Genomic DNA, 19548 nt, shown 5'->3' on the forward strand with positions numbered 1-19548 from the left:
TTAATTATTTTGAGCTTTTGCCACAACAAGAATAAATACTGTATTAATAAGGATAAGCATTGATCTCATATTCTGGAGGTGTTTCATTTCTGCATCAACATTGTTCATTTCTACCCTCATTTAAATGTATGCACTGTTTTCCACAACAAAATGGAGAACCAGTAGGTAGCTTCTGTGCTCTAAATGGTCTATACAGAGATCATGTAATGATTTTAACACAAGTACTATATAACAAATATTTCAACATCCTGATCAGATTTTTCCAGTGTTAGCAGTTTAATGCAGTTCACGTATTTATTATCATGTATGTAAAAAAATACTTTAAAAAACTGGCATAGAGAACATACTTTATTGTGCATTATATCTGTTACACTGGATAAAATAATTTTGTCTTCGGCAAAACTTCTGAAAATATATTAAAAAAAGATCCCATGAATTGCCATTTCTGTTTACATTGTTGGACCTCCACTCTTCCTGTTTTAGAGACCAAAGGAAAAACTGCTAATTTGAATGTTAGTTAGATTAGCCCTCTTCTTGTCAGTAAATTTGTCATTCTGATATTTAGGGTGCAATCTGGCATTTTAGTCACTTGTAATTTGTTTCTGTTTTGGCATGTAATTCATGCTTTGTCAGTATCAAACATGACAGCAGGTAAGTGAAATACCCTTCCCATGTGACATGGCAATTGGTCATGAAATTGGTAGAAACCTCACTGTAACACATGACCATTTCCAATAATGAAATATAATTTCTATAATCAAAGATGTTACTGTCAATGAAGTACAATTCTTTGTCAAGCCAAATTATTCAACTTTTTGAGCTTCAGAATTGTTCATCCATTGTAATAGAAATAATGTAAATCCCAAATCTTTGATTATACTTGAAACTCAGCTTATCAGAAGAAACTTGCACAATAGTTGTACACTATAATAATTTTCTTTGAAAATGAGGTAGCCTTTTATTTTGAGAATGCCTGTGACTGTAAAATATAAATTATAATTAAGTGAGAAAAACCCTTCATTTCTCATAGAATGCAATAAGGGCAAAACCCCTGTATCCCAGCTTCTATGATTTGATTTCCAGCATCTAAAATAGGGAAACTTAGATACCGTATTTTCTGACTATGCAGTTACCAGGGTCACTTCCTCCAGAAGATGCATAAATTAGGAGTAATTTGGGTTTCAAATGACAAAAAATGGGATGTTTAGTATTTCACACGGTCTTTTTTAGTTTTAACGGGTGTTTTGAGAAAATGCCTATGTTTCTTCACTGAACTGGGAAAGCTCCAGTGTTAGAATGTCTCTCTCCTTACAGAGAAATAAGAAAGTATTTTACCAAAGGTGGTTTAGTATGCAGGATGATGAAATGGTAGGAGAAAAAAACTACTATCCAGGCTTATTTAAGTGCTGCAAACTGAGTTTGTAAGGTTCTCTACTCCACAATATGTAACATTCCTTCTTGATTAATAATCCTGTAATCTTATTGTAGCATTCCTCACATTCCATACCTGAAATATTAGTTGTAGAAAGAAAATACAAATAACAAACTGAAGTTCATTCAGGTAGGCTTTCACTTCTACAATTATACACTACTACAACTTTAAGTCCCTATATGCTAAAATAAGATGACAGGTACAGTCTTAGGAATTAAAAATCCATCTCAGAAATCCTTATCATTTAGGAAAACATTCTTATTTACTCACAATCAAAAATCCATATGAAAAATCCCTTCTATTTAGGAAACTATCATTATTTATTCAGAAAACTAAACACTGAACTATAAGTGAAATTCTTTAAACTGTATCTACTGTGTAAAAAACCTGCAGAAATCCTGTATTTTATAAAAGCTATGATGAGTTACAACAATTAGTGTCTACAGAATACTACCTGACAAGGTGTCATTTAAAAAAAAAGAAAAAAAAAGAAAAAAGAAGTTTATACTTACTATAAGCCAATATTCATTTTCCTCAGATGCTTGCTATTATGTACTCTCTGTGAACAGTTTGCTTTTCTAAGCTCATGATGGATGGGCTGGCTGTCTTGGTAAGGCTTAATAGGATAAGAAGTTCAATTTTTTTTTCCTTTGGACTTAACCACTTCCGTATTGTCAGCCCCAGTCAGCAATGATATGCTGTATACACATATCCTTCCCATCACTGAAGCAATAAATGACCACTAGTTATTTAACTCTTAACAGCTAAATCAGATAAGAAAAATAACAACTCAACTTAGTGGGGCTTTGCAAAATGTCAGCTTTGTCTGAAAAGTCTTAATCAATCAGATTACCTAGTTAAAATTAAAGATAAAAGAGGGAGCAATGTTGTTCACAGTCTTGCTCCACTTCTTTTTCTATTTTTGTCTCCTAAGCTCAGAATCTGATTAGTATATTTAATTCCATGAAGCATCATGACTGGTCTACCTTTAATCAGCCTGTTGACATCCTCCCCTTTTTCCTTCACATGTTGTAGAATTCAAGATAATAATTTACCAACTTGGCAATATTCCTACACAAAATATAATGTTCATGCTATAGTATCAATACTGGAATGATTTTGTTTTCCATGTGTTTACACATATCCAATACGAAAAATAAGATAAAAGAAGTATGCTTATTGGACCAACGCAAAGTTTGTAAAAATCTCATAATCGCTGTTGTACTTACATGAGATGTCGTTACATCACATGAGCTCACAGTGTGGTTAGTAGTATCAATTTTGTTTTGTGTTTAAACAGATCTATTTTTTCCTACTTTATTAAATTACTATTTGTATTATTTGTAAACTATTATAATTTAAAAAACAGATAAAATACAGAATATTTACAAATTCTGTACTGAATAGGAGTTAATTCTCGTAAATGTACAGGTAAATTGGGAGAAAAGGCGTCTCCAGAGTTTTCTGCCTTGTACGTCTACATCTAATGAGTACTCTTTTTGCTCTGGTAGCATTGTAGAAGCAAGGGAGAAGAGAGCGAGATCATTATTACACAAACCTCTCTATTTTTAGTGGTTTAAGGAACACCATTTTCTTAATGTACTGCATTAACTCAGGGGCAAGAAACAGCCTGCTTGCAAAGTTGCAGTCTTTTGGATGAGGCAAACAGCTCAAATCTTATGGAGGTCTTGCCCTGACCATATTCCAGTCAGATCCACTACATTCTGTTTAATTCTTGCTAAATTTAATTTGGCACTTTTCTACATTGCTCTACTTGCTAAATATCTACAGCATTTGGTTCTTCAATTAGATATTTCATATATAATTGCAAACAGTAACTATTCTTCAGAAAATTTCTATGCATAGGTATTTTCAGACTAAATCTCAACCCTATGACCTACAAACAGGTCAAATTAGGCAGTAAAAAGCCAGAGAAAGTTTCACTTTAAATAAGAGATTAAAATTATCAAATGAGTTTTCTTAAAAAGGGGTGTTTGTCATCTTCTCTGTGAATGGTTCTTCTGTTGGGGAGGGAAAAAAGAAAAGAAAGCTTAAAAAAGATGGTTAGTTTAGCTTTTGAAAATATATATATATTAAAAATTGTTGCAACACCAGATGTTATTAGAACTGAAAGATCATTAAAAAGTTACTCTCAAACTGAGAGATTATTGAATAGTTTTCTTTTTCAAACTACCCTTTTCCTGCCTTTTTCATGCAGCAAAATTAAATCTTTCAAATTATTTATTAGCATTGTAATTGCAGATATATACTGTTTATACAGATTCTCAGTTAAAAAAAAAGTCTGATTCTTAATATCAGTATTGGTTATGGATACTTTCTTCTGTGTTTCACAGTTAGAAACCCATCTCTACAGCAACTGACAATAATTTCCTACATGAAAAACTAATATTAGGAAGGGTCTTATACATGTATTTTTAGTTACCTCAATGTGATAAATTATTTATCTTTACGCTACCTATATTTGCTCTTTGCTTTATCCTCCCTCTTCCATCCGCTCCTCATTCCTTCCTTGTTCATCTTTCTTAATGTGTAATCATCATAGTAATAGTTAAAAATGCCTTCCATCGCTTAGCTTCCACCAATGTTTGCATACTGTCCAATGTTCTCCCTTACTTGTATGAACAACCTGCAACTAGGCTTTCTTCTATCCCACAATTTTTTTGGAAGATTAATTCCATTGATAACATGCAGTCCTGCTGGTAGCTGTAGTCTATGACTGCTTTTCATACTTCCCCTTCTCTGTAAAAGCAATTTTTAAGGGAAGCAGTGTAATCCTTTCTTCTCATTTCCAGGTGAGAACAGATAACCTGATTTTCTTCATTTGTAGGTATAGCTGAAACAAGGGAGAGAATGAGGCAATGTAATGATTTGTCAGCTGTTCAAAGCCTGTCAGAAATGCTTCTTGCTTTCAAGTTTGATATGCATTGACTTAAAAAAAACAACAAACCAGCTGCTGAGCATAGTATGACACTGGATGGAAAAAAAAGAACTATTATGATTTGTAAAACATTTTTACTGATTCCAGTTTGTAGAGAACTTTGAAACAAATCTGACATCATTCACAGATTAAAAAATATTCAAATTACTCTGAATACGCAAATCATCATATGATATTAAGTTAATATTTACGACTATCATTGTATTTCCTTTGGGTCATTTGCATTTCTTTTTATATCACTGCAATGACTGCATAATCACAGACTACTGAACCATTACATAATGACATTAATAATAATACCAGTATACTTTTATAACTTTCCATATTGAAATAATACTAAGTTAACATTCTTTTCAATAACAATAAATCAAGGCACAAATCTGAACTGTAGCATTAAATATATGTAAGTAAATATTTAATTCATATATTGCTTTTCCAGTCTTACAGCTGGGGTTAATACATTTCCTTCAGCTGTAAAATTCTTAACAGCTGTAACAAACTTAGTGTCTCCATTTCCATTAAAAAAAAAATTGTACATATTTTGACACATTATGTCTTGTTTAATTAATCTACTTTTCTTCTCCATTACTCTACAGCTCCATTTTTAATTACCAGAGAATGAAATAACTCACTGCCTAGGGTCAGTAAGTACATTATTATCTTATAAAAATATGTAATATTTAGGCTTTGGGGATGCTTCTCCAATACCTTTTTCATAAACAGAGTATTGTGTTATACCTTTAAATTCAGGCTGACATACAATTGGCTAAGTGCAGGCCAAATCAAGACTGGAGGAGTACATACTCTGCTTAGAGGGCTAATACCATAAAAGATACAAAGTACTACATATTCACCATTTAAGTATGCTATTAACTTAAAAATAACCATTGCTGGTAAGACTTTCAGCACTGAATGTTGATTTTTCTGCCAGGCAGAATTTAAAGAATGGAGATAGGAAAAAATGAGAAAGAAACAATTAAGACAAAATAGGAGGATATAAATACAAAGTTCAAACAGCAAGCAAGGTCAGGCCTTTTTGTAATGCTGTGACTCCTTCCAGTGAGGAACATGAAAGACCAAATCAAACATTAAGAGCATAATAGTAAAATGCATAATATTTTGACTCTAAAATGAAAAAGCAGCCTGTGCACAACAAGGTACCAATTTTACCTATTTGTTGCTTGCTTGGGATAGTCCCTGGGTTGCTGTCCAGTTCTAACTCCTATCTGAAAAAACCTACAGAGGTTGGATAGTTTAGCTCAGGAATCAAAGGAAAGGCCTAAAAATTCACGTGGTTGGACATTTACTGGATAAACAATTCTTTCTAATGTATTCCTAATTTAACATTCACTAGAAGAAGTAATTTAACTTAAAGAAATCAAGTATTTAACTTAAAGATTAGCATTCATTCCAATCCAATGTTTTATCAACTGGTGCGCAATAGCTTGACTTGGTGGTACAAAAAAAGAATGCTGGTTTCCTTTAATGAGAACTTCCATGACCTGCAATAAAGAGAGATTTTTTTCTTTAGAAGGTAATATTATAAACTATATGGAATCTAACATTGTACTAACGCAGGAATTATCTTACTATGATGATCTATCAATCTACCATTACTATAGCTATTAAAGAGCCACTACCAGATTCTCCAAGACAGATGCAGAGGAAAAACCACACAGGATTCTGTGTGAATTCTGACATTTTTTAGCTCAAATGTGCCTCAAAGGAAACGTTCTTTCTAATACAACTGCGGAGATTGACTGTTAATATAATATTTAAGGTTTTTGTGAAGCCTCTTTACAGTAAGGACCACCAGATGGTGCTCTACACGGTTCCATGAATTCTTGGTGGTGTTTTTTTTTTTTTTTTTTCTTCCCCCCCCACATGTAGTGCAGAAGGAAATGTGTTTTGCTGGTTTTCTGAAGCAATTGCAAGCAACATGGAAGCACACTTTTAGTTTGGTACATTTCTGAAGTACATTTCCAACTCTAGACCAACCCGCATGTGACTAACTGTATTCATTTAAAATGCTCTCAGGGTTGTTGTGAATACACTGAGATTGTAGATGACTAACTTTGCCTTGAAGTTGACTTACAGAGTCAAAACACTTGCAACTGCTAGACAGAAGTACAGTGTTATTAAAAGTTTATCTCATAAGTAGCATGTGGAAAAAACTGTGAAGACTACATTGTGTAAGCAATCTTTCCTTTTTCCACTCATGAACTTAAATCTCTCTTTCTGTTAAAGTCCTCTTTTCCTCTCTTTTATTTGACTACATTTTAAATACTCAGGAAAGCTAAGTGTAGAATTTCTTATTAACGCATAGTAAACTGCATTCAATACCAGAGTATTAAAATAGTACTGCATGGAAAAAGATGTTCAAACGAATGAATTCCCAGAGTTTTCACCTAAACCTCCCCACTCCCAGCAAATCTGGTAGCATGCTTGTTTGGAGAAACTCAGATGATGAATGCTATTAAGTACTACTTCTGCCAAAATGAAAAGCACAGGCTTGCTAAGTAAGGGGGTTAAAATAACTATAACTTGGATATCTCTCAAAAGGAAAAGGTGAAGAGATAACTGGCAAAAATGTCATAAAATAGGCTTGCAAGTGACTCAGAAATTACTATCTGCTTTTCTCCGACTGTGTGTAATCTACAATTACAGTATAATGCAATTTTAGTATGATAAAATGGAGAGTATACATGCTCATTCAACTTGCTGAAAAAAGCAAGTATCTATGTATGCCAGAACCGATACAGTCACAAACTAATCAATACAAGAAGGAAATTAAATTGAACTTTACCTGTTCTCTAGTGAACCAGCGGGCATCCTCTATTTCATTCTTGTCAACTTTGATTTCTGTAGACACTGCAACAGCTAAGCAGCCAATCATTAGGGAGGAGGGCATTGGCCATGGCTGACAAGAGACATACTGAACATGGCCAACTTTGACTCCAGCCTCCTCTTCTACTTCTCTTCGAACAGCATCTTCTATCGTTTCACCTAATCAAATAGGGCAAAGAACAGGCAGCTGATATAAATACTCCAAGCAACGATTACATCCTGTAATCTTGAAACTGACTCAAAAGATTTGAAACTGCCTAAGACAATTATCTATAGAGATCTAGCTCACAGATCAGGGCACAGACCTTAAGCACAAGACACACAAGTCTAATAAGGTAAAACTAGCCACCAAAGCAAAACAGAACTCTGAAAATAAAGTATGATAATTTCTCCATCATAATATTTATTTCCTCAATTGATTATTTATCATACATGCAAAGTATTATTACCACAGCTAAAATGTAAAAAATTGTGTAGGAAATACATTGTTCCTTTAATTACTTTTGAAATGCTGATCTGTTCATTTATAAGAAGCACTGTGTTAATTTTTAGATTTTCATTATGATTGTAACAGCATGTAATACAACTTGAAAATCAATATTTAAAATTACAATAGTAAGAAAATAGAGACTTAAAAAGATTTCCACACATTTCTGCATTGTATTATTCACTTTGTCTGACTCATTCTTCATTGTTTTAACACATACAGACAATTCTCCAAACTTAAACTGCCATGGAAAGCTTTACGTCCATATTCATAAAAAACTGCTAGATGTATATGTGGAGTGTTGATGGTCATAGACTTACATATACATACATGTACTGTGTTGTAACCACTGATTACATGTTCATTAAAGCAGACAGTCCATGCATCAGAGATAGAAGTTTTAGTTCAGCTGATTAGAAGCTGATGATAAGTTCAGCTACTCTTAAATTTTAGTTTATACACTTGAATTCAGTATCAGAAAGTAATAAGGCTAGCAGAAGAAAGGAGTGAAGAAATAAACATTCTGACTTTTTTAAAATGATACCTGAATATTCATGCTGTCACTGTATTTCACCTACACACAGTTACTGAATATAGTTATGCAATATAATTTCACTGGTGATTAAGATGTATTCCCAATATAAGAATGTTTTACAAATTGTTCTGCAGCTACTAATAATTATAAGTAATTCCAACTATTATTGCTGAACATAGCTAGCAAAATATCTCTTTACTTTTCCTTTGAAATTATATAATTTCTGCTTATCTTCCACATAATCAATCAGGCCCTAAACACGTAATCATACATGTAACTTTATGTAAACTTTAAGTTATCCTTTAACTCTTATTTTTCCTATGCTAAAATCCCTTGCTAAGTATCACCAAAGGAAGGATCTTATATGTGTTTCAAAATGCTTTTTCACTTAAATATGTCATTTAAGAGTGCATGATCAGAAAACTATTTTAAATTATATTTATTCAAGTTGGTTTTTGCCTTTTTAATAAATCAGCTGCTGGAAAGTATAGAACAGACGTATTTATTCTAACAACTTATCTAACAAGAAGTAAAAACATTTATTTGACATAACACTGAACATATTTCTATATTATTTTCACTGTACAATACTGATATGTGAGAAAAATAATTCGGTAAGGGAAAATGAAATTACTCACCAGGTTCTATAAATCCAGCAAGACAGGTGAACATTCCTGGGGGAAATCTCTTCTCCCTGCCTAAAAGACAGTGATTCCCATCTGGATGGATGACTTGCATTATCACAACAGGATCTGTAAGGGACATGAAAGGAATATATTTCAACATTTGAGGGACTTAAAAGCAGCAATAAATTTCAGCCTGTTCAATACCAGTGCATGTAAATACAAATAAGATACCTTTAAGTGACTGAAATCAGAATTGTGTAGATGCTCAGAGCAAGCTGTTATTTTATTTCACCTTTTTTTTCCCTTTCAAGATAGCCGTTCATTTTGTTTTGCAACATACATGGCTTTACCAGCCAAGGCTTGAAATGCAGGACATAAATTACCTGCAACCAAAGCACACAATCTGTTAAGAGTATCAGCAATACTAACCTAGCTATGTATCCTGGAGATAGCAGTAATTTCTGCAGCAAAAACAATTTACTATCACGTCCTCTACACACACAGGTCTGAAGAAAGTACTTTTGACTGAAATACCAAAGAAGAGGCAGATACTCTAGTTACAATGTAACTATGACTAAACTTTCCACTTTTGACTTTGTTGACTGCTATCAATCTCTCATCTGATGTCGCACTTTGATTTACTTTCTCATGTCTGGTCATTTTATCTATCTTTTTCTTTCTTGCTTAATATTTTCTCCTATTGGTATCATTCTTTTGGTCATGCCTTTCTGCACACTGTTCATCTATGATATTTTTCCCTTTTTTATTGTTATCTAGCTCTTCAATATTTATCTCAATGGTTTGTTTTTAATTTTTTCTATCTACCTCTGCCTTTATATATTTTTTCTATTGCTATTGTTTTTCATGTTGGTTTTTTTATTTTGTCTAAAACACCAGTATATCTCTATAAACAATCATTTCAAAGATTGTTGTCCTGCTCAAAGGCATCTGCCACATGGCACAGCGTATAACATTCAGTGTTGCTGTCTGTAAACTTTCTTCAGAGAAACGCATCAGTAGAAAACACTGGTTCATCAGTCTATCCTATATAATCCCATTCCTTCTGTAAGTTTGTTGTACTAGAGACTGTAAAGAAACAGCCACTAGTATTTTAGCAAGTTTCACTATAGTCCATAAGACAGAATAATATGGCAGAATTGCTTTGATTACTACAAAGGTGTATCTAGAGCACGTAAGAGAACAAGAAATTCAGAATTACAACACACATAAAACATCCAGAACTACAACTGCAGAAGGGAGGACAGAGTAGGGGACGGAAAGGATCAAAGAGTCCCCAGATGATACAGGGAAAGGGTAAGTTTTTTTCCCTCCCTTGTTTCCCCATCAATAACATAGTACACTTCCTTTGTAACGCATTAACAAAAGGAGCTATAGAAGACTTTCTGTTCAAGCTTATATTCTGAGTAGAAATAGGCCTGGCAGTTTGCGACTGACAATGAATAGTGAAAGCCAGTGAAGACGGCTAATACAGTCAAAGTGGCACTATGGGAAAATGAGCACTATATCAGAAATTCGATACAGGGCCAAATTTGATGCAGAGCTATTTCAAGCTCAGATATCTCGCAGAAGGTGAGAAAACAACATGCAGGAAAAAAAAAGGAAAATGTGACCCTTTGTATTGTTAATATCTCATTTATGTTGATATTACTCCATTGCAATAAAGATTGGTATTGTCACAGCAATTTTTGTCACAGATTACTGCAAGAAAGAGAAGCCTGAACTACTTATTCCTAAATAGAGCTGAGACACACATACTCTAGGGAGAAACAAGTATGTAAGACCTGGAACAAAAGCAAGCAGCTGAAGTAACTAAAAAGAAACTGATTTACATGTATATAACAGTACAAAAAAGCCACTTTTGACCAAGTTTAACCCATAATATTCTCACCAACTCTTGGATATGATGTGTTGTGAACACCTTGGAGACTGGGACAATCTTCTTTTAAGCAAGTTTTCTTGTAACCCCCTTCTTCAATCTTGGTTGCACTCCCACATGTTGGGCAGAATCTGTAGCGGTTGTGCCATGATAGAACAGATCTAGCCTGGGCTACTACTCCTTTAAAAGAATACATTGAAAATACAAAAAAATCAAATAGTAATTAATGTAAACTTTTAACAGTATAGAAAAAGGAAGTAGTAAACTTCAACATAAAAATCAAAGTAAGTCTATGGCTTGCATTGTAATCTGCTACATGAGAAGCTGAGCAATATGAGTTATTCAGATCTTTTCCTTTGTAGCACAGCACATGCAATAGAACACAGTACTATGTAGCTACAGACCAATTTATGCATTCAGAAACAAATTCATCCAGAACAATTTATCCTGTTTCTCACAAAAGTTACTTTGTTTGGGCAAAGGGCCAGAACTATATATCACACCTTTTCCAGATGACCATTCTAGGGCTACTACAGGTATTGACATAATAATGCATTGTTCCATTTAAACTCCAGGTGCATGTCAAGCTTGCCCTTTATCCTTCTGGAAAAGCAAAATTGTTACAACAGCAGTTGTTAACAACATGTCCATAATGACATTAATTCACATTGGGATCCTGACTTTCCTTCTCAGGTGAGTACCCAACACACTTTTATTACGGACTTAGTTTCATTTCTTGTAATGAAAACTCAGTAATGACAGATTTTTTTCTTCATTTTAGAACATTAATCTGCATGCATTAATATTTAAATAATACCATTTATAAACCCATGATGACCAATAGATTTTACAGTCTAATACTTGCCACTGTAGATGTTAGCCCTTTGCAATCGCACATGTTCTTACATACAAAATTCTTCACAAAACCACTGACAGGCTTTTAAAATTAAAGTATTTCTAAAGCCACTGAAAATACCTGATTCCTTTGCAGTGGTCTCTCCTTGCATTGGACCTCAGTGAAGCCCAAAGCATGTCTTTCTGATTACACATTTGATAACTGCTGTATTTTATGCATCTTACCAGCTTCTTTTTCAGGTAGCTGCAGTAGTGCTGGCACTGGTGGGTGAAGAAAGTAACAGTCCTCATGCTTCTGTTTAAATTTCTCAGCAGAAGCAGAATCTATGCTAAGAGCAAACCAAGCAACTAACCCATCCTCTTCATCTTGCAGAACTCTTCCATTGCAAGCAGCCGGCAAGTTCACGTGGAACTGAAGTTCAACTCCAAGAAAAATCAAGGTGCTTTCTTCAGTTTGGTTCATGCACTGCTCCACATCCTTGTAGTACAGCCTACAAAGCTTTATTTCTGGCTGCTGGGAGCTCTCTATTACCCCACCCAAAGTAACCAAAGGACTTAAATTTGAGAAGAGGATGTATACTGTAGTTGGATGGCTTTGTTTTTTGCTTAGCCACTTGGAATCTGTTCTTTTATCACTCCTTCTGTCCAGAAGTGTCAAGCCAAAATAATTTTCATATTCTTTGACTTCATTTGACAGAAAATTAGGCCTCTGCCCACCCTTCACATTAGCCAACAAATTAGCTATGTGCTTGTACCCCCAAAATTTAGCAATGTCCAGAGCTGTCTGCCTTGATTTATTAACGATGGACCTGTCACACCTAGAGAAACAGAAAAGAACAGTGGTTACCAGGGTAAATATATTTAGGAAGAGTCCTGATTGTGTATTACTCTTACTTACAGCATATACATGTGGTATTATTAAGGTGCAAGAACTTTTAGATACCCTGTCTATACTGGGGCACTCTTTAGGCTAAATACTTAGCATTATGGTAATGAAAATAATCATACTTCATCTTCTTTTGCTAAGTCCAGATTCCATGTTTTTGTTGATCCAATCCAGATTATCACTTACCAAGGTTCATACAGTACTATAACAGCAATGAATTAATTAAAATACCACCCACTGTATCATGCAAAGAAAAAAAAAAAAGGCTCAAGATCATTTTCAGATATGACTTGGAAAGCCAGGCTACAGGTCTCTTCTGAATAACCAGTAATAAAAAAATAAGCTGTTTAACTAGCATTACTTTCTAGGAGCTACTGAAAGCAGCATCAAAACATTTACAATAAAATATTTACCATTAAAAAAGAATCAAGAATACAGCCTTCGCTTAGTGAGAGAAGTAGCACCCTTACAACTGTGGAGCTGGTCACTGTCGGGATCTCTTTGTTACCAAAATGTCTGCAAAATTACACAGATGAGGAAACACTGCTTTATGATATATATTTAAATATTAACAGAAAAAATAATCTGAAATAGATTGGGGTTGATTGGGAGGTCAAAAATAATGCACTTTCATTTTTTGTCAATTTTAACTCAAGTGGGTAAGTAAACCAGAAACTTCACTGTAACTACAAATTATGCAGTAGATGTGGGGCCAGACTCATCGGTTTTTGAAACAAGAAGATGCCAATATATTGCTGGTGCTGATACACAGGTAACTGTACTACAGGCAAGACTGTTTTTACTTGAGATTTTATATTAGCCGCAGTAGTTTTTGAGGGAGTTTGAGTATATTTTAGAAAAGCATTCAAAACTTAATTTACAAGTGTTTGGTGCTAAAAAAATACTGTTGCCCATTTATCTTTAAAGATTAAGTCTTCTTTAGAGAAAATCTTGCCTAATTTCTGACTTAATGTCCTATCTCTCTGCCACTGAATTTTGTTCTGATTTTGTCTTCTCCCTTCTATCTGCTCAGGTACATGCAGGCTATGATCAGGCTGCTATTCAGCATCCACAACAGTGGCCTGAACACTTTAGATCATGAAGATCTTTTTTTCCAGTCTACAAACATTTCCTGTAGCTTTTCTCAAACATGGATGAATATAAACAAAACCTGACTAGCTTTCCAAGACAAGTCTCTGGAATGTTATGTAACATTACCTTCATAGGCATTCATGTTTATATATCCACAACTGTATTTGTCCAAATGATTATTATGACTAAGTACTAACTAAAAGGAGACCAATGAGGCCTCAGTATCACCTCAGGACCTACATTCAATTGCCTAAGGGAACAGCCCTGAAAAGGACATTTACAAGTGGCTATTCAATCTTTTTTTACAGGGTGCATAACTTAAAAAACCTGTTATCCTATTTACCAAACTGGTAAATTCCCCAAAATCTCAAAAGATTCCTCGATATACAGATGATTTCAAACCACAAAATCTGGCACTCAGATACTCCTCTACATGCTGGAATGTACTGATTACAGTACAAAAGAGCTGTTCATCTGATGCTGCATGCCGAGTCCCAGCAGAGGGCAGAGCATCTGGGTAGGACTGAAAAAAAAAAAAAGGGTTGGATGATCACTGCAGGCTGTGGAATGCTGGCCTGAGATTACTCATAACCACAGAATGAACTAAACTTGCTTGGATCTGTCATTAAGGGTGCAGAAATGAACAGGCTGCGTTTGATTAATGTAGAGCTCAGTTGAACTGCAACACCTGACTCTCACCCTTCAGTTTGAAATGTTTTCCATTCAAAATATTTGGAGCCTGACTTTATTCAGGCCTCAGAATAATCTTCTCTGGGGTCTCAAGGAGAACTTTGAAGCATTCTTTGCTTTTCTGAGTGTCTTGAAAAACTAGAACTATAATGGTTGACTTGAAGATAGACAACAAATATGATAGCAAGTTTCTGACAAGCAATGAACATGCTTGGTGTCATACTGAATGACGAAAATAATGTGACAGCCCAAGGAGGAAGTGAATTGTCAAAAAAATAGACAAATTAAATTAATCAATCAGTAACTTTGTTAAAGATGTGTCTGTCATGTCCTCCTTAACGGTTAGTAGGTCAGCAAACATTCTGCACTGTAATATAGATTCAGGTGGATTACAAATAAAGTTTAGACAGAAAAGTCTAAGTGAAACAATCAAATATACCAAATTCGTACTCAGTACAGTGGTTGGAATGGGATACAATCCTTGTCCTATTCTGTTGGTCTCTGGGATGAGTGACAATATATCCTTGAAGATCAAAGGAAAAATTTTAGATATGCTCATAACTTTTAAAGAGTTTCTTAGCACATATGGAAAGCATGATGCAATAGCAGAATCCAGTTACAAACAGACACAGGGTATATTTTTCTGAGTTTTAACCCTGAAAATTCTGCCACTATCTGTCAGGTAAATTTACTTCTCTGAGATCAAGCTGAAATGGGCAGAAAGGGATTGAGGTTAGAGCTCTTCAATGGGATCTACTAACAACTTACCCTTCTTCAACAAGAATCTGCACAACCTCAAGGTGTCCATTTCTGGCACCATACATCAGGGCTGTCCAGCCATTATTGGCAACCGCATTGACAAGTGATGGAGAACGACTGAGCAACGCTTTCAGTTTGGCTGCATCTCCAACAGCAGCAAAATTATGCAGCTGAGAAATCATGTCCTCATAGAGGTTCTTCTGAAAGTCTGTCATTGTGCCAACTAAGTTAAAAAAAGAAAACAAAAATGCCTCAAAACATATCCACCATTAGTAAAAGGACTTAAGTAAAAGAGTTAAGTTTAATGCTATACAGATAACAAACATTATCACCAAAAGTATGGACATAACCGTCAATTTCTTATAATTAGTATGACACTGTTATTCCCAACCAAATCCTAGTCCCACACATCTCCAAATATAGTGAAATTTCAACCTAATAATGAAGACCAGTTTTAAAGAGGCTTAAGGAGAGAAAGATTTTGCTATGAAAATGCAGCTTCTTTGAATGTGAAAAACACGTTCTGGTTTCCCGATTGAAAACACACACACACACACACACACACACGACAGAACAGTACAGAACCCCACTCCCAGAAATGAGTCTCAGATGCTTTGGAAACAATGAAAAATAATCTCAAGAGGGCAAGTCCCTTTGCAGGCTGAGGGACTCCGCCAAGCAGGGACATATCACTGCAGCAACTGCTGCTACGCCTCCGGCGGGCGGCCACCTCTCTGCCCCGGGGCAGGTCCGCCGGGGCCGCTGCTGGCACCGTCGCACGACAACGAAAGCTTATACATTCGGTCGTTCCCGCCCCACGGTCACTTCCCGAAGACACAGACACACGCACACCACTTTCTCCACCGCACGCGACTCACCCCCTACCTTGCAGCGGCGCGCCACCCGCCTGACTGCCTGGCCCCGCCCCCGAACGTGCTGCGCCGGGGCGGCTGCCGCGCAGGCGCAAACCGCCCGCCCCGCCCCCGTTCCCGCGGAGCGGACGAACCGCCGGCTTCCGCCGAGGCGCGGGCGCGCTGTCTCGGGCCTGCGGGGAGCAGCGCTCCCGGGGGCAGCCTTCGCGCAGCGGCCGGGACCGGGACCGGGACCGGGACCGGGACCGCGGCCGCGCGTGAGCCGCGGGCTTGGCCGGTGGCGCCGCTCCCGGCACCTGCAGGGGGCCCCGTTACCGTGAGTGGCCGGGGCGGCGCAGCGCAGCCTCCGCGGGGAACCGGGCTCCCTACGCTCCTCCACGGCCGTGGTGCCGCGGAGGGGAGCGGGTGGCGCGTGGTGTCCGGCGGTGTGCGGTGAGCGGCGGCCGGCCGGCCGGCCGCCAGGCCCGCCCCGGTGCCTGGCTGTGGGCGGTCCTTGCAGCGGCCGTCGGCCTTCACTGCCGCCGTCTTCCCGGGGGCAGCGGGCAGGACCGCGGCGAGGGAGGAGCGGCGGGCGACCGCTGGTAGGAGTCGCCGGCCATTACCTGAGTGCTGCTGGCAGCTGGGCCAACGTGTTGGGCAGGTTAAAGAGCAAGCAGCCGTTTTGTCTTTCAGGCGGGAACCTTTGTGGTTCTAGAAAGCAAACAAACTGTTTTTTAGCTTTGCTTCACTGTGCTAGCGGAAGGCAAAGCCAGGTAGCTATAGAATATGCAAGCACTTGTGAGAAAAGTGGAGCAGATGAGATGTCGTGGCAGGGGACGTGACTCAGCAGGGAAGTTGGAATGATGATACAGGCCAGAAGATAGTTTCATTAAAACTGTGTGCTGTTAGCCTAAGAAAAGCTTGGGGAAATGGAGGCTATACCAGTCCTAGAAAAATGAGCATGGGACTGTTCCAGTGCGTTTGCCTCTGGGGAGTACTTAACAAGCTTTGTGCTTGCTTTACAAAAATTGTTACCCAAGTGGCAAACAGTGCAGCACCAGGTAGTCTAAAGTCCTGATGTCGGCCTTGAAGTTTCAGAGAATAAGAAACACTAAAGTTTGAAAATCCTGTTACTTGAAAACTTATATAAAAGTATTGGAGTTTCTTTTTAGTTGTCATTGGAATTTCTGAGTTAGAAAGATTCACATCTTCAGATTTCTTCAGCACCACATATCTTCAAAACCGGAAGACCTGGACAGCTTTTGTTCGTGGTACTTAAAGATAAAGCATAATATATTCACAAATCCATATGTTACCATAGTGCCATATATTTCTGGTATTGAGTGAAGAAGATGAGAGAAATTGTGACTGGGTCCTGTCAATCCCAGTAATGGCACAAGTAATTGCTGTATCTTATGTACTCATGGATAGGAAAACTTAACCTAGCCTTAATTTTTAAAACTTGTAAGTTGTAAGTTATTATTTTTCTAAGTTATAAAGTTTATGTAAGTTATTATTTTTTGCATCAGGTGCAGTTCTAAATTTTTTTTTAGATAGTCACTTTTAAAATAGGGCCTTCATACATCATAGTAATTGGTTTGTTGAACATAATAGGCGGTACAAAGTTTATGTATGTATTGTGTGGTCTATAACTCCTCGATAAGCAAGCTTTAAAGTCCATGGTTGGTGTTCTTAATTTCTGTACTCTTATTAAAGCTTCCTGAGCAGAGGGTCAGCCATGTGAGAGAAAACTTCCCTTAGAATCAATGCAGATGCAAACCACTGAATGTGCATGAAGAATTGATAATCGTATTCTTCCAGATAGGAAAAAATGAAAAAGTTAAGGGATGTGATTTTAATTTTATTCACTCAGCTGGAAACTAGCTGTGTGCTCTATGATTTGGGTCATGTACCTGTAAGCAATTGTTTCCACCTGGTGAAGGGGTGCTGCCAGCCCTTCAATAGCTAATGCCCAAAGTATTTTTTTTCTTCCTGTGATGGTTAATAGGTGAAGAAGAAAATAGCTTTATGCTTTTACTAGACAAAGGTGGAATTCTACTTCTTATCTTCTTAGTAATGTCTTAAATCTGCCATTTATGAAGTTACGACAACTCAGCCTTAGATCCTGATCTGTGTAATGAATTCCTAGATTTCTTTGGTGGGCTAACACAGTCTCTGTGTTCTTTACTTGACTAACTCATGGTACCCTGTTAACAGCTTTGAAAGTTGTTTTCCTTGTGTGTAAAACTCAAGAAAAAAGAAAGCATTCTAAATCCTAGACAGCATACTAGAAGGGAGGCTAAGCTGAAAGATGTGTTTTGGGATTTGGAACGAAGTGTATCACTTGAAGCTTCTATGAGAAAAGTATGTGCCAAGTCTTTAACATTCACATTCAAGATAATGAGACGTATGTAAGTTGCTTATGTATAGTCTATAAATATACAAAAAATCTGGTACTGTAGCAATGGTCAGTAAGTTACTAGGTCCTGCTACATGATGAAACAAATGCTATAGACTAAAAGATTAGGTATGGTTTGAGGAGGCTTTTATTATCTTTGGTGGTGCTTCTGACAGTACCTTTATCATCTATGGCATGGGCATGTACAAGGTGAAATGGAGTTTCAGATAAGCATCTAACTAAACTGTTTCATACTCCAGCATTTAATTACTTCGTTAGGCTTTTTTCTTGTAATAGATAGGCTAAAAAAATCAGTGGTACTTTTCAGTATTGCTAGAACTTTTATTTTTCTGCCTTAGAATTTTTCTATGTGTATATGGGTGTCAAGTTATCTCTTTTAGCATGACGCTGACTTCAGTATCAGCTAGATAAGTGGAATATTGTTTCCTTTAAACTCCTGAACAAAACGTATGTAGACTTTGTAGACTTTGTATTGTATCTGTAAGGCATGTGAAATCTTGTTTGTGCAATTAGGGTATTATTACTATCAGAATGCTTGTGCCTCCCCTTTTTCGTTCTCCCCTAATTTGCCTTCAGTGAGTTTTGACTATAGGAATTATTGTATATGTTGGATCCTACAGAAACTTCTGTCTCTGCCTCCTTGAAGGAAGAGTCACTTTGAAGGAATTGCTTTGGTGAACTTTCTTCAAGGTTTCTTTTTTTTTTTTCCCTCCCTGCTTTCCAAATGTAAAGGGATTGTATCAGCTTTAGTATTACTGAAGGCTTTCTCAATCTGCAGAATATGAAACATGATTTTCTTCTTGAATGATATTTGGACAGAAGAGTTCTTATTCTTAATTTTCCCAGAGTTCTGTGCCTGTTCCAGAAGTACAGTACAAGGTGACTAAGTATTTTTAATGCTTCTTTTGTATTCCATTTTGGAAGAAAAATCACCTTGAAATAGAGCAAAGTTTGCATTCTTTAGAAAATGTATTTTATGTAATGAGTTCCTATTAATTGTTATATTAAAAGTTGTATAGCTTGGGTTTTCTTTCCATTCTTCCCCACATGCTTTCTCGTATGTTAAAAAAAAAAAAAAGAGAAGGTAGTATTTGAGAGGTCAAAATACAATAGTGATACTGCTACAGTAAAATCTTATGTCTGTTTTAATGTCTTATTTAAATTGTTCACTATGTTTTCAAATACCAAATAAAATGATTGCTTGTTAGCTTGT

The 19548-nt window shown here is 36.5% G+C and overlaps 2 protein-coding genes across 5 annotated transcripts in view; both read right to left on the bottom strand.

The window, feature by feature from the left end:
• The window catches only part of LOC104313621 (uncharacterized), a 45160-nt gene extending 42714 nt beyond the window's left edge, over positions 1-2446 (bottom strand). The window contains exon 1 of the mRNA XM_069776958.1: positions 1945-2446. The gene's annotated coding sequence lies outside the window, so the exon portion shown is untranslated. The remainder of the gene's footprint in view (positions 1-1944) is intronic.
• A 1999-nt stretch (positions 2447-4445) lies between these two features.
• On the bottom strand, positions 4446-16371 carry NUDT12 (nudix hydrolase 12). Of its 4 annotated transcripts, none has more exons than XM_069776961.1 (7): positions 16253-16371; positions 15075-15288; positions 11864-12456; positions 10796-10963; positions 8899-9012; positions 7198-7397; positions 4446-5893 (listed from the first exon to the last, which is right to left on the bottom strand). In XM_069776961.1, the coding sequence occupies exons 2-7, from the start codon at positions 15278-15280 to the stop codon at positions 5783-5785; spliced, it is 1392 nt and encodes a 463-aa protein (XP_069633062.1). In that variant the 5' UTR covers positions 15281-15288; positions 16253-16371; the 3' UTR covers positions 4446-5782. The 4 variants fall into 4 exon arrangements, with proteins under 4 accessions (XP_069633062.1, XP_069633060.1, XP_069633061.1 ...); XM_069776959.1 differs by lacking the exon at positions 16253-16371 and adding an exon at positions 15944-16073; XM_069776960.1 differs by lacking the exon at positions 16253-16371 and adding an exon at positions 15951-16011.
• Positions 16372-19548: the final 3177 nt, after the last annotated feature.

This window comes from Haliaeetus albicilla, chromosome Z, assembly GCF_947461875.1.
Source record: "Haliaeetus albicilla chromosome Z, bHalAlb1.1, whole genome shotgun sequence".
NCBI classification, from domain to species: Eukaryota; Metazoa; Chordata; class Aves; order Accipitriformes; family Accipitridae; genus Haliaeetus; species Haliaeetus albicilla.

Bases quoted from the DNA above. Each gene is read 5' to 3' on its own strand.
- NUDT12 (XM_069776961.1), bottom strand. From the start codon at position 15,280: ATGACAGACTTTCAGAAGAACCTCTATGAGGACATGATTTCTCAGCTG. The intron at 12,457-15,074 runs GTAAGTTGTTAG...CTGTTTCTCTAG, and splicing joins CAGATTCTTGTTGAAGAAGG to GTGTGACAGGTCCATCGTTA. The intron at 9,013-10,795 runs GTGAGAATATTA...TGTCCCTTACAG, and splicing joins CACATCATATCCAAGAGTTG to ATCCTGTTGTGATAATGCAA.